This window comes from Varroa destructor, unplaced genomic scaffold (assembly GCF_002443255.2).
Source record: "Varroa destructor unplaced genomic scaffold, Vdes_3.0 BEIS01000002.1, whole genome shotgun sequence".
Taxonomy (NCBI): Eukaryota; Metazoa; Arthropoda; class Arachnida; order Mesostigmata; family Varroidae; genus Varroa; species Varroa destructor.
The window spans coordinates 26,555,740-26,570,788 of record NW_019211455.1 but is presented as its reverse complement, the minus strand read 5'-3'; the positions used below and the strand labels follow the sequence as shown (position 1 = coordinate 26,570,788).

General features: G+C 37.8%; 1 protein-coding gene across 4 annotated transcripts in view; it reads right to left on the bottom strand.

Moving 5' to 3' along the window:
* Positions 1-5,075: 5,075 nt before the first annotated feature.
* The window catches only part of TfIIFbeta (transcription factor TFIIFbeta), a 26,582-nt gene continuing 16,608 nt past the window's right edge, over positions 5,076-15,049 (bottom strand). The window contains exons 2-10 of one of the 4 annotated variants that reach the window (XR_015320502.1): positions 9,015-9,398; positions 8,582-8,670; positions 7,928-8,204; positions 7,350-7,495; positions 7,044-7,157; positions 6,582-6,710; positions 6,140-6,218; positions 5,784-5,906; positions 5,076-5,222 (exon numbers count right to left, since the gene is read on the bottom strand). Coding sequence is in view for 2 of the 4 variants with exons in the window: in XM_086979424.1 (XP_086835550.1) it covers positions 6,147-6,218; positions 6,582-6,710; positions 7,044-7,157; positions 7,350-7,495; positions 7,928-8,204; positions 8,582-8,647 (804 nt within the window). In the remaining 2 variants the exon portion in view is untranslated. Of the gene's footprint in view, positions 6,219-6,581; positions 6,711-7,043; positions 7,158-7,349; positions 7,496-7,927; positions 8,205-8,581; positions 8,671-9,014; positions 9,399-15,049 lie in introns of all 4 variants that reach the window. The other 3 variants (XR_002670742.2, XM_086979424.1, XM_086979423.1) reach the window with 3 other exon arrangements.

Genomic DNA, 15,049 nt, shown 5'->3' with positions numbered 1-15,049 from the left:
GTAGTGGATTTCAAATTTCGCGCGCTTAACTGACAGTAATCTCCATTGGCGACGGAAGGGATAGATAGAGAAATCAAAGAGGTTATTTATTAAAACTTATTGGACCATGCTAATAAGGATGAGCGGAGAAAAAGTGCAAAAAGATATATGCCCAAGGAAATATAATCGAGAGATATACGTGAAGAAAATGCAGAACATACAGGCAATAAAATATAACTATATCTACCACCTAGTTTATAACACGTTTGAAAAAACTAAAAATGTTTGAACCCTCTTTTAAGGAATAATGTGCTGCAAGTAATAACAATAAAAAGTAGAAATAAAAGATGTTACCTTTAATGGTAGCAAAACGAGCATAAAATGGATTGTGCGCTGTACACCGTAACTCTACGATGTCCTGTGTAAACATATTACGTATGATGTGATAATATTCGTTCAAGGTTTAATCTAACACAACCCAAACTGTATGTAGTGTAGGTTTATATGCTCTAAGTTGGATTTTAACAAAAATGAAACAATGTTAACATGCACTGTGATAACACAATGACAATAATGATCAATTTGGGCAAAACTCCATTGTATATTGTTTGACATACATATGCTCTAGAAACATGTGCCTATGTAAGTGTTAATTTAAAAGTCGGCCCTGATCTCTGGTTTTTTTCGGTAAGGCGCGTGGAGAACATACATGGTGATGATGGGTTGAATCGCGCTGGTCACGTAGGAAATTTGAAATCCTGGCTGAATAGCGGGCAATGAATGGCCGCTACTGCCGCGTTCGCGGGTGTCTATGTCTGCTTTCAACCGATGCCAACTATATAGCTGGTCAGCCTCAACGTAAATTTCTATTGGAATTTGATGGAAAGTAACCTTGTAGCATCGCGTAAAGTTAACCTAAATAGGCCCGCTGCTAATTCATATATTCACACTACCTACAAAAAGCTTTGACGTGGTTATCAGCTGTGGAATACCAGAACCCTCGTAACCATCAACTACCATTCGTGATGTTCTCCTTGTTTCGGAAGAACTTGAAACTTCCTTGCCGCGACATTTATTCTCTTAGGAGGCCGGCCGCTTGGCTTCTTGCAGCTCTGTTGTCAATCAGCATTTAACAAGCAGAAGTTGGAAGCGCCAGCTTTCAAACAAGTGTCAAACCTGAAGTTCGTTGGTAGCAAAACTGCGATTGGGCATGCAGCACAACCGTCCGGATCAATCGATCGCCAGTCAATCATGTGTCGTTCAGGGCCATGCAACTAAAAACTACTATTGTATATGAAATTGCTATTTCTATGTTTTACAGGCTAATGCGCTTTTTCTTACTTTATATTACTCTTGATTGGTCGACGATATCCATAAGATTAACAAAATAAATCATCAATTACATGCATAGTCAATGGTAGCATAAAAGAAAATATTTATGAAAAAGAAGCATGCTTCACCAATGAACGAACAGTACACCAAAACACGTCCTACGATTTCCACGTCATTGGCTTGGAATTGAAGACCCTTCATAATATATAATAATATTTATTGTATCATTTAATGTTTCAGATTGCACACATTTTAACCTTTTGTTCAGGCTTTTTTTTAAGCCGGTCTGTGAAGTGTGAAAATCATCAGTTTGTACCTTCAAGGAAACAAAACTACGTTTGTGCCTATTTCAAAATTTTGAATATAGGTTAGTCTTTATAAGGGCTATCTTCCACTGCTAGACTGTCACAAGCATTTCGGGGTGCTACTTATTTATCCAAATTTTGTAAAGGTTTAAGGCATTCAAGCCAGATGCCCCAAACAGGTGTTTCTTTTCCGATCATAACATACACAAAAATGCAGACATACATATTGTACAAAGATACACAGGCAAATGTACAATTTTTTCTTTGTTTGTACTGCTAAAATTTTCTGTCAATTATTATTTCTAACCCGAGTTAAAATCAGGAATATAATTCAGGAATTTTCTGGTAGAAATGTTTGGTTGCTGGTCAAGTTTCATTAATATATCGACTGAAATGATAGGTGCTAGGACCCTTTATTGACTCAAATCACCCTATCTTTGCAATGCGCATTTCACTTGCTAGGAAGTGGTGGAATCAACCATTCACTACATTTGAAGAACTATAGTACACGTTTATTTCACAGTGCTCGCACTTTCTGCCTTGACGAGAAGGAAGTATAATTTCTTTGCCATTTTATAACGGACGTATATATGTATATATATCGGCACAAAATGACATTGGGGGCAAGGAAGTGCTGGTTTGATGATATCAATTTTTTCATGACATTGCGTTTTTATTATTTATCTATAGTGTAATCCCTTTGAAGGTATACAATTTAGCGCAATGGATCTAGCAAGCAGACAGTAGCTAGCTGGGATGCCGCTTATTTTTCAAATCCTGAAATTGGATATAGGGCTTACAACGGAGATTTGACCTTTTACTGGCACGAACAATGTGTATCTCAGTTGAAGTTGGCTTGCATACGTCTCGATTGTCTGCAACTGTAGACTTCTCATTCATATAGACCTTCTTGCCATCTACTGTGTTAAAAAATGTATACTAATCCACAATAATCAGACGTGGAATACCTTAAGCATAGAAATATACAAAGTATCTTTGTAACTTTTTTATATTTTTATCCCAAAGTATTTCAAACCATGAATATTGTAAGGTACACGACTTAGTGCGCACTAAGTTCTTATATGTGGCCGAAATTTACATTAACGTGATGCTACTGACCGTCTGAATTTAAAGATTGATCGTGCTTGTCATGCGATCCTAGATACGGTCAGATACAAGCCAGAGGTTAACTTGAGTTGCAGACCTAAAATCCTAAGTTTGATTGAATTTTTCTTTTAATCTTGTTTGAATCTATCTCAGCTGGCAACTTTTTTCATTCTGAAACAAACTGTAAAACAGTTGTAGTGGGCTCGTAAAGTAGTGTTCTGAAATTGTCTCGACTTTTGTGCTCGACAAATCGACTTTCAATGCCACAGTTAGCCAAATATACCTCTGTTAACCATAAGGAGTATCTACTGGGTAAGCCAATAAGCTGGTTTCAGAGGTAATTTCAGACAGGGCTAAATAAGTCAGTTTGTGAGAATTTAAACATGCTATTGCTTAGAGCACTGTACAGATAATCTGATTGCACCAAAGGTAATCCAAGTTCCAAGTGCAAGTAATATTTAAAAATTACTTTTTTTTTAGAGATGTTCTTCGTTTAAAAATTTTGAAGGTACAGCTTGCCTGAACATTAGTCGATTCTGGAGAAAAGCAAATGGGAAATGATATTCCAGAAAAGTAGGCTAGCTCACTGTCACCTTGGGAACTGTGCAGTCCCATAATGCGTCTTGATTTGATACGCAATAAAACCTTGTGAGAAAATCCACCAAAATACTTCAAAGAAATTTGATTCCTATTTGCAGTTGCACAGATGAAACTGTTTCTCATGTTTTATTGTGCAAGTGTAATTTTATAAAGTGCATTTGCTTGAATATTGTCTTAAATAAATTCTACTAAAACAACTTAACTATCGCATTTTTTCGAAAAATCGTCAGTTATGTTAGATTATTACAAGCAAATCCGACGTACTTTAGAACTAAATAACGCCTGAATTATTTGGGCTAGAATAATACGTATTAAAGGCGCTCTCCGTTATCTGTTACGCACTTGTCTCAGCGCTCTGATAGTTTCTGGACAGTCATTATCTACTATTGGCGTTCCCATATGAAATTTCTTTATTTACGACTTCTTGAAATAGGTCGATAGTTGTATATGCTTGTTCACCAGTTGCCGTTTTTAAGTCATGTGAAGCCTCGCAATTTCACGACCTCAGATCGGAAGAATAAACAGATTAAAGCCAACCTTAAATATTCCTTTGTATTTGAGGCTTGGCGATAAAGTTTGTTATTGTCATCAACTAACCAGACTGCGTGCTTTCGATTGCTATTCCAACGGTCAATGAGCCTCTTGAAGAACTCTGGATAGCAAGCTGCATTCGGTCTTTTATTATCTTATAGCAGCAGATACACTCTAGTGTCCACTGCAAGTAGTACCATCAAGAATTGGATTTCTCTCTAGGGCGAAGCCATTTTCTCGTCCGGTCCCTTTTCAGTTGGTAGTAAAGACTGAACAATGCTTCGTCTGTGGCAGTTGTATGCTCCAAGCAAATTTTTTGGTTCGATAAGATTCCGCAAATCGCACATAAAATGCACTGTCTGTATTTCCAATTGGCCTGGAATAAATTAACCTTAGACCCATTTTCTACTCAGTTTACGCGTTGCCAGAATCTTAATTATAATCCTGCAACACGTTACATATGAACTGCCATTTTAGCTGATGACAAAGGCCTTAATCCCTCGTTTCGTAAAAGAGCTTCTTGCCTGCGGCAATGCGTTCTCGTCCTTCGTATCCCGACATCTGGTCATTTCCTTACTAATTTTTAACACTCCAATCTTCGTTCTTCAAACATCCACACCATTCCCATACTATGCTTCCGCTTAAGATCTCATTATTTAATATATTCACTAGTGTCCGATGAAATCATTGTGCGGCGCGTTAGTTCTGGAGAAACAGAAATTTCGTCACTGGTTGTTGATTTTCGTGATTAGAAGATGTTTTTCATTATTAACTCAGTTCTTTTGGAGTACACTTGACCACTTTTCACTCACAGCTTTCTAAAGGTATTTAAGCCTGGTATAGGCGCATAGTGTCATTACCGGATTCTCTAGTAACAGATTAATAAAACTAGCTTTCATTGAATGGACTGTTTTTTGCAAACCTAGTGAGCGGCAAGAAACCTAACGAGGAGATAAGGACCAAATAAGCTATAAAAATGCCTTACCTTTACAGGCAAACTTTTACTACTATTATTATATTATTTAAATTTCATGGGTTGGTTTATTAATATGCTACGTAATGTTACGTAAAAAGAGTGCCGTGATTACCAACGCAACAGAGACAGTTACCTTATTATTAAATATTAAAAAAACCATAGCAGCGACATTTTTTTCCTTTGTTCTTTAATCTTTAAAACAATGAAAATCGCCAAAAATATTAGAAATAATAAACCGTAAGTAATTAATATTTGCAGAGTATATACCCTTTATTAGGTTTGAACACTATTGAATTACACATTGACATCCTGTATCTCTCTCTTTCACCGAAGAATGTTACTGGTTTCGGCAACGTCCGTTGCGATTGATATACCAGGTTAAATTAATTAAACTGTAATGAAGAAAGAAAAAATAAAACAAGCTTTGTCTACCTACTCAACGTTTGACTCAGGCAATTGCCTGGCTTGCTAAAGTTACGCACGTTAAAATGTACGTATCGTGTTATATGCTTATCACATGCAGACACAACACACATTACTATAGGGTAATGTACAGGCATGGGCTTATCTATAGCAGTTCTAGCAGATTTCTAGCCAATTATTACGACATGAGGGCAAAAAGTAGCCCCACTCTTGGAGAACTGCATTGATTCGGAGGGAGTGGTAACTGAACCGAACAATGATACACATACTTAATTGACGGATAGACTGATTTATTTTAGGATAGAGTGACTTTGATAAACAAAGTAGCTTTTGATTAAAAAAAAATCTTTCATCCTGTATTCATCTATTGTAAAGAATTTGCTAGATCGTAAAGATTATAACGATATAAATACGATAAACGTTCCACTGAAAATTATTCTTGAACAAAAGTACTTCATATTTTAGTGGTACCATGATCTTATAAAAATGATGCTCCTAATAAGGATTAGATCCAAATATTCTGGACATACTTTTTGTGTGATTGTAGCATGACCCAATATAACGTCTGTACATATCCTGCTGGCCATAGTGCGTGCCACACATGGCAAACTTTATGGTCTTGAAGGCGCGCAGCTGACGTGGCAGCAGGAGACCTAGAGTCCCAAAGATGCAATATAATTTACAATTGACTAATTGTTTGTATGCACAATATATCATCGGTATAGCTGTTACAGATACCTAATTCAACAGGGACTGCTTTATCTACACCAGATTGTGATGGTTGATGAACGTTAGTAAATGAAGTAACTTTATTTTAGCAGGAAACATCGCCACATAACGACTCATTAAATCCTTAGTTGGCAACCCGATTTGTGTATACGTCTACCGAACGTTTAGGAGCTTGCTTTGGCTTCCTTCGAATCTTTCGAATCCTTAGAACCGTCCTTTTTCTTTTCTTCATCCTCCTAGAAAGTGGCAAACAATGAAAATATACAACAAATAGCGTTCAGAAAAAAAACATAGAATATAAACAAATATTATTTGGAAGCGTCAAACTGGCTAAAGCGTTATGGATATAATTCACAGCTATCAGTACAGAATGTAAGTTATTTTTTCCTTCGCTCTCGTATTTTACTACACCTTACACTACACAGACCTTGACTATCATCACTTTGCTTATTATAGCATGGTAATTGGATTTGGTAAGGTTACCACAGTCAATCATGGAGTAATATAAAGTATGACATTAATTACACATAGCATTAAAAAAGTGCTGGGATGTTTGCTAAAATGTTGCTAAAAATGCTAATTCATCATAGCCTACCTACCTTATAATGACGGTATTCGGGCTTGAGTTCCCACAAGTTTCGGTGCGGATTCTTGGCGTTATAATTGCACACTTCTTTGAGCAGCTCCTTTAAGAACGGTGCAGGCTGTTTCGTGATACGTTCCAAATCCTGCAAGCATTAAAATAAAATTTATGTAAAAATAACCAGATTTAAGAGTTTGAATAGATAATCAATCTACAAAAACATGTTAAACGCATCTGTCCAACTGAATAAATACGAGGTCTATTTGGAGTCGCTATATTCCTTTCAGTTATTCTCATAAAAGACCTATACTAATCTTTTATACTTCCCCGTGCATTTACATCATGAGGAGCTACATCTGCTTCATTAACTCAGAAGGTTGTTAAATCTACTAAAGGGCACGTAAATATAATATGTGGGACAGTCACGGTTGCATGCTGTTGTCGTCCTATTTTTCGTATCATGATTTAGTGGTCTTACTTTAATGTTATAGTATTGATGCTTTTCGAATGCAGCAAAGATCATCTCGAGAACTTGATCACGATCTCCACGTGCTTTTTTGCCTTCGGTCTTCTTTCGAGCTTCGTACTCCACCTGCGAACACACAGCGTTTATTAAATCGAGACTTAGCTCTTCAGAAAACGTAATAATAAAATAATTTCGTAAACAATTAATAAGTAAACTGATTTCTTCTAATATAAAATACAGAGAAGGCATTAAACGGTCACTATGAGCCACTCTGTTTGTTGAAAGTATATGACCTACTAGCTTTGAGTGAAAAGATACCTGATAATTGTGACGAGCAACCGGCTTGAAGCTGTTAACCGCACGATCCAGGCCGATTACAGTTCTTTTGGGCTGAGCTGCGTCCAGAATCTTCTGTCGTTTTAAATTCATATAATTGATATCGCTACCAATTGGACGACATTCGCCTGAGCATAACATTATTTTGATGTCATTACATTATCATTATTATCAGTTCGAATTAGATTCTTTTGTACTTACATTAATAGGATATATCACGTGGAATCTTAACGTCAAAATAAGCTCCTGCTCCCATATCTATTGCCATGTTAAAGTAGCGCTTAGACAACAAATATCTGTCTCACCGTTCACTTGTAGCTACATCATGCTTTTAGTCCGAACCTAGGTACAACAACGTTTTAGGTTTAATGAAGATGCCAGGTGTTAATGTTGTTTTTCTAGGATTTCTCATGTCAGATCTGTCAAAATTTTCTCTGCGTAGTGCCCTGACTTTAAGAAAAAGATTGTTTAAGAAAAAAACACTAATGAGAAAGACATTCATGTCGGTGAGTTTTGCTATTATGCAATTTAGTTTACATAACAATATTAGCTTGCCTTACCCTTTTGCACGACAGATCCCTCAACACAGATCTTGCCACTGCCACATTCCACCCCGTCTTCGTTTACTGCCTTCGGCTGCGAGTATACCGCTAGCGTTTGGGACTGGATATTGGAGATAACGAACTTGTGTTCACTCGGAATCTTCTCGTCAGCTGTGACGTTTGAGAGACGGAACGAAATATCAGTTTTGCCGGTAGCCAGCTTCGAAATCGATATTCGGCCGGCCTCGGACATTGGAGTCGCTTTCTCCCATTTTTCGGCTATGTATTTAGGAACCTGGATGTAAAATAAAGGAAAGAGCCTTAGCTACTTGTTCTCCCACAAGTTCATCATATCCCCAAAAGGATAAATGCTATAGAATCAGCGCGCACGATCAGAGGGAGCAAGACGCCCACATTTTAAATCTAGTATGAGTAACCAAGTTAGTGTTTTTAATTTATTTTTTTACCACTATTTTGCATATTTTTGCTGTTTTTTATGTTGACATTTCTTCGACCACGTCTATGTGCCTGTTCAAACTAAATATTATTACTGCGTTTGGAACTGCACCATTTTTTGATGCTTTCGTTTTTCACAATAAAAACGCTTAAAACATATTTTCTATGCAAGAAATAATTTTAAGTAATTTAAGTACACATAAAGTTGCTGCCAACCTTTACTAGCCAAACCCCACGGCTGGCGTTAGAACAGTCGACCTCTTTGTCTCCGTCGTGCGACATTATAAATTGCTATCAACACCTTCCTGAAAGAATATGATGAATAGAAATACGTCGAATATATATATACATGTCTGTTTCGCCCGGCCAATGGTACATGTTTCATGACAGCTGTGATTAAGTAAAGGAACGGCATATATACGGAGTGATATACAACAAATATGGTAAATTTTTGCTGAATTCAATTACAAATACAGTCTAGCTAATTTTGTTGAGCGACTCATAACACAACAATATAAGTTCAATAACCTTAATTTGTTTATATATTAAACTCGTTGATTTTGGTCTAGGGCATGACCATAAATGTATTGCATATAAAAGCGCTTAAGAGTTAGCTAGCGAAGCATAAAACAACATTTGAAGTACTTACTACTGCATTTGTTTTTAGGGCCGTCAAGTATATAACATCGGCGAACGTTCTAGCTACAGTAACCGCCTGTAAGTAAAACCTTTTTGCGCCTTAACGCCAGATTTCGCTAAAATTTAGTATAGCCATATCGCCGGTGTTTTTAGTTCGATAGTTTTGCCAGTCAGTGTGAGATAGGGCTTTTTCTGCGCATAACTACCGCGTTTGACTGCCGGATTCTCACATTAGTTTTGAATTCAGGGAAGGAACAGGCCCCCGATCCAAACATCAGTAACTTCAATCAGCTCACTATATTGGTTTCTCGGATTGGCAGAAAGAGCAGTTCGAATTGCCTCTTGTTTACGTATTTATGTACCGGGCAATCCACTTCATCGCCATCTGTTTATACTGTGAAGCAGACACATGTTTTGGAAAAATGCATTCAGTCGCGAAAGCACAGAGAGTTGAAAAATAAATCTAAGCTGTATTCCTTTTTAACGTAATCGCGTGTCTTGGTGAAAGCCAATTCTCTGGTTTCATTATTAATAAGACTGACAGGAGGTATAGCCTTTTCATCGTCAGAGGGCTACTGGTTGTAGTTTGAAAAAAGTACATAATAATAAAAATTATAAAAAAATACGTAATAATAAAACATAAATAATAAGCATCACAATAATATAACGTCAAAAAGTTTGATCAAGTCTAAAATACCTTATTAGAATTGAAATATTTTGCTTATCTTCTAAAATTAGCGTTACACTATATGTAAATGAGGAAAAGAGAATTACTTCTAAACCGAAGTTTGAAAAAACTGTATATAATTCTCAATGAGAGGTCCCAGTCTTTTTATACAGACGGACTTTTTTACCATTAAACAAAGCCTGCTTCCATGGATTAATCTGGAGATCTACTTTAAGAGTCACGATTAAAATTTGTAATCAAACAAAACAAGCCTTTTTAAATCGCGTTTTTCTCAAATAAGTATTTGTTCTGTAATGCAACGACTTAGTCGCTTACTTAGAAGAACGTGCTGCGTGGGTTTGACGTCAAAAAGATTCAAATCATCGGAATTCATGCTAGATAATAATACGATTATCAAGATTCGGTTATACATTAAGAATTATTCGATCTATTAGTTTTCACTTATGTTTCATGATATTACGGAACTAGTGTGTGTTGTCCATTTGCATGTGAGTCCAGAACTGAGCCCATTTTTTTCGTTTTTTTTTCGGTCTCCAAGTATGTTTTACAGCTTTATAAGATTATCTTTCTGTCCATGGAAAACGTTTTCATATTACAGTGTAAAATTTTGGTGAATTTCATCGTATTGCTTGTACAATGCTGCAGCTACTTATATTCGATTAACTTTCTTAGATTCGATAGAACTTAACCACGATAAGGCAGAAGGTGATGCCAATTGTCAATGAGCTTCACCTTCACTGAGCTTTATATTAAATTCTTGTATAGTCTTCTCTCTTAAAAGTATCTTTGCCTAGATCATGTAGCGTTGCAGTTGGTTGTCGATAATATATCGCTTACTGATAACCTGGTAGTATTGTTGGAGGTTTAGGTCACACCTACGAACATTGCGTTGAATCCTTCTGTGAACGACAATGCCATTTATCAAGTAGAACCTTAATCCGTAAAGCCAGTTAATGGGACAAAACCGATCCTACCGCACAGATATGTACTATAAAGATGTAGGTAGGATCCTTACCGATGCAAGCAAATGAAGCTTTGACAATATCACATATATTATTCTCAACGCTCGAAGGAGGTTTTCAGGATCGAGTCTGTCATGTCCAGTTGCTGCATCAAGCGCTAACCATTACATGAGCGTTAAGCTCCTTTGTGATGTTAGTCTACATCTGTATGTATCCGTAAAGTCGACAGGAGCAGGTAATATAGCTCATTACCCTTTATTTAAATCGAGACAAAATTTTCCACATTGTTATACAGCGTTACGTAATCTGGATGAAATTGTGCTGGAAGAAATGTGACGAAAAGGTAAATTAAGTTTTAAGACAACATGAGTCAAAGACGCACCGTGACAGGAAGCATCCTTTTGTTGGTCAATTACGACCATGGTTCACAGTTAACAAGTGTTTTCTATTATCCTAGCGACGAAGTCTGTCTGTGCACTGCACGCCATATTTGTCTTTTGACCTGCGTGTACCCGTTTACGTGTCAGTGTGTTTAGACTCCGATCCGAGGTTAGTTTTGTGTAGAGGAGGATTTAAGATGATGGCTATCTATGTAGCATGTTTAGTACTTAACTGCAAAAATCCTATGTACACTTTATACAAAAAGTCTTGCATCAAGGCCTTCTGCATGCCGGACAATCATATTAGTACTTATAAAATATTGTGAATGAACGCCTCTGAAATAATTTAGTGACTGCAAGATAACGGACGTATGCTGGGAGAAATATTTAATTCTTAAGGTACATCTCCTGTAGTATAACAAGGAAATTACTCAGTAACGTTTCTATCGGACAATATGTTCAGGTAATACGATGCTGTATGTGTAGGGAATTGATAGGATACATTCGGTCTACGGCATTTTCACTGGTCTATTAACTATTTTTCTGTAATTCTAGTAAAAATCTAATTCTGTCACAGTTGTACTGACTATGGTTCTTATCCATATGACCTGTGGCGTCGTTCGTGCCCATTTTCTTACCATTATATACCAACCTGTAATAAAATCATTTGTAATTGGCAGTCTTTTATGCGTCATGTATCAACCTACCTACGTTCATCAGTTAACAGTTAGGTCGCCGGCACAAGAGCCGGTGTAGAGCTCTGCTGTTCAATCAATGCCATAAGTCAGAGGACTGAATTTATTGCTCTTTTTTCATACAAAACTGGTTGTCTCCGGTTTGCATGATAGGGAAACTGCATTTTTCCCATTATATTTGCAACTCTTGCGCGAAGTCTGTGTTCGTATCTGATACTCAGTGTCCTAGGCGTTCACGAAGTGTCCGCGTGAAAGTCATCAGCTAATTGAGTACCTGAAGCTTACAGACCATGGACAGTATCGTACGTTTGCTGCATGGACCAAAAAGTTGCTTGACTACGATGTTATTTTTGCCCTAGGAAAATTAATTTTTTCAGTTGATTCGCATAGCTAACTGGACTTGTAAAAAAAAAAGCCGGTCCTAGTAAGAGTTAGCACCATATGATTATTTGATCTGCAATTTGTCTTAGGTGGTTTTTTATTGATGAAATCTTACAAGTTTCACTGGTGGTTAACCTAGCTGTTAATAAAACATCCCAAAAGACCTTCTGTCATCCAAACCAGATGAGTATAATCTACAGGGTGCGAGGTTTCACCGAAATAGTGCCACCTACTATTGTGCATGTAAAACACCTAAATAAATAAAAAATATTTAAAAAAAAGCGTCCTGAAGCCATGATTTCCCGCGGAGCACGCGTAATACGGCTGTATCACCCATGCGACGTTATGCTTTTGGACTTTTTCTGTGGGGCTCTTTGCAAAGCAGAATATGTAGGACTTGGTGTCGAACGACCGAAATGTCCACAGGATGGGCCTATTACGTCCTTTGTTTCCGTTGGTCCGCCTTCTACATTTATTCCTCCCAGTGAACAACCGACGTTGGTACGAACACATGTATCTGCTCTAATATCCGGTATGATTTAATTCAGCGTCGGTAGCTCAGATCCGGTAGCGACACGCCAAGGTCACCTTAATAACTGATCATAGAAGCTGACATTTAGCTTATGCCAATACCCGGCAGTCGCCAGTGGAAGAATTCGAAAGATGAGATAGTTACACTATGAGAAATGAAAGATGCGATGCGTTTGGTATACGTTTGATTGAGGCTTATGTAGGCTAAATAGCTTAATCTTACTCGAAACTGATCTTATCTTTGGCAGATGTTTACTATTCTACGCATAAGATGAGAAAATTCTACTCTGATAGGATCCTTGAATATAAACGCTTTGCATGTATATACATCTCGTGCAGACGCAAAAATTGTCGAATTTTACTAAAAGAAAAAAACAATATATATTGCAATAACCGAACAAATCAACGAGAAAATGTCTAACTCCTATTTTTCCGTTGTATTCAGCGCTACTATGATTTCGATTATTATGCTTTGATTCGTCGTCATTTTTGCTATCGCCACCGTAAATAAGCGTCGCAATATTGTTATCGTTGTGGCTCTACGGCGCGCCATATTCCCAGTCCCAACGCGATCAGAACTCCGTGCGCGCGCTGCTCTGATGTTCAACGGTTGGCCGTATAAGCTGCGTCTATGTATCCATTGTTGTACACGCTATATACAAGCAACCCTACACTGCTGTCCTTGGCTCGCAAACCCACGCGACGATCGTCTGGCAGCGTATGCTGCCAATGGAGTTGGTCGAAGTGACTGGAATTGTACGAACGAGCTCCCGCAGCATTAGCGTCCCAGTACGAATAAGCAGCAGACGGACCAACGTGAAGTGGAACGGCACACTGGCTTCATAGCATGAGCATTTTACTCGTAGTAACGTCTGCATTGGTAGCCTCCGTCGACGCAGGAACAGCAGCTGTATGATCAGAGACTCACATGCGCGGCCGCATCTGATTTTTCGTTAGTTTGTCGTCGCCGTTACCTCTGAATCAATTGCAATGAATGACGGATGCTTGCCATAAAACGTTTACGTTTGCATAAGCTGCTACTGTATACTAGTAGGACGCGACGGTGACTCATGGCTAGCTTCGAGAAGAACAAATGTCGCCTGCAGTCTTGAGCGGTCTATCGAATCATGATGACGACACTTTGTGTGTTAGTTACCGCTACCTATCTTACTTTACAAATGAGTGAATATATAGGTTAATTTAAATGCGTTCCTCTATGGAACCCTGTCAGATGTTAGGCTCAGCGTTCTGGCGAGTAGATCCGCTAGATATGCTAAACAAACTTAAAGTCTCCGAAGAAGACAACAGTGAAGACGCTTCGAGCATGGAGTATGAAACGCTTTCTTAATCGATAATAGCAAGTAAATAGATGATCATGAGAACGTTAGAGAACAACGTAATTTGGGCTATGATGCTGAGAAATAGATAGAGCTGCAATAGTGTATATATGTAACGGGGAACGACTTTCTTTAGCTACTTTCGATTGAAGCGTGTGGTACAGTTAACTTTACGTGAGACAACCACCCCTCCGACGGTCCACGCTTATGAAGCAAATTCTGGTTTTCAAAAAAAGTTGGCTTCAGGCCATTTTTTTTTCCAAGAGCTGGTTTCTATAGTCAACTGAAAATGCTGAGATATAGGTCACTTATATATATCCCACTATATCCCCACTGGGTTACTGCAACCCAGATTATGAACCACTCATGCATAGCAATTATGTCTAGTTGCATGTTCGTAGCTTTCTAGTACGCACATGAAAGGTCACACCACAATTACACACCTGATACAGATTGATCCGTAGCCATATGTTAATTGTCCGTTTACGTGCTGAAAGCAGCAGAAAGAGGTAAAAGTTTCCGGTTTAGTAACCGACCGGAAACTTCTACCTCTGTATCAAGTTCTTCACGAATTCTATAAAGATAGGTAATAAGTTTTTAGAATGCATGTTTTCTTTGTTTAGTTTTTGATTTGTGATACCTGAAGACATAGCACGCTATTCATGATGACATTTCTGACCAGTCATACCGCATCAAAATGAAATGAACACAGCTCATCACAATATGATTATCCGTGATTTTTCATTTCGGTGCTACTTCCTTCAGTTTGTTCCTGTCGGACTAAAGGTGCTTAAACAAGAAAAGAAATGTCCATTTCCGCCGCTTGCTCGTTTCGGCTTAAAACAATGACGGTTATTTGCTCCATCGTAAAACGAATAATTCTATAGGTATACATAACCCAGCGGAAGACTCGATATTTTGGGCTGATCTTCGCTAAAAGAGACGAACTGGACAAGTTATGTTTATATTGTGTATTGTAAAATGATCGTATAGACTCAAATGAAGTCGAATTTAGATAAGTCGCTCAGCGGGGCACTAAGGCAAACAGTCAGGGATAAAGGCCATATATAT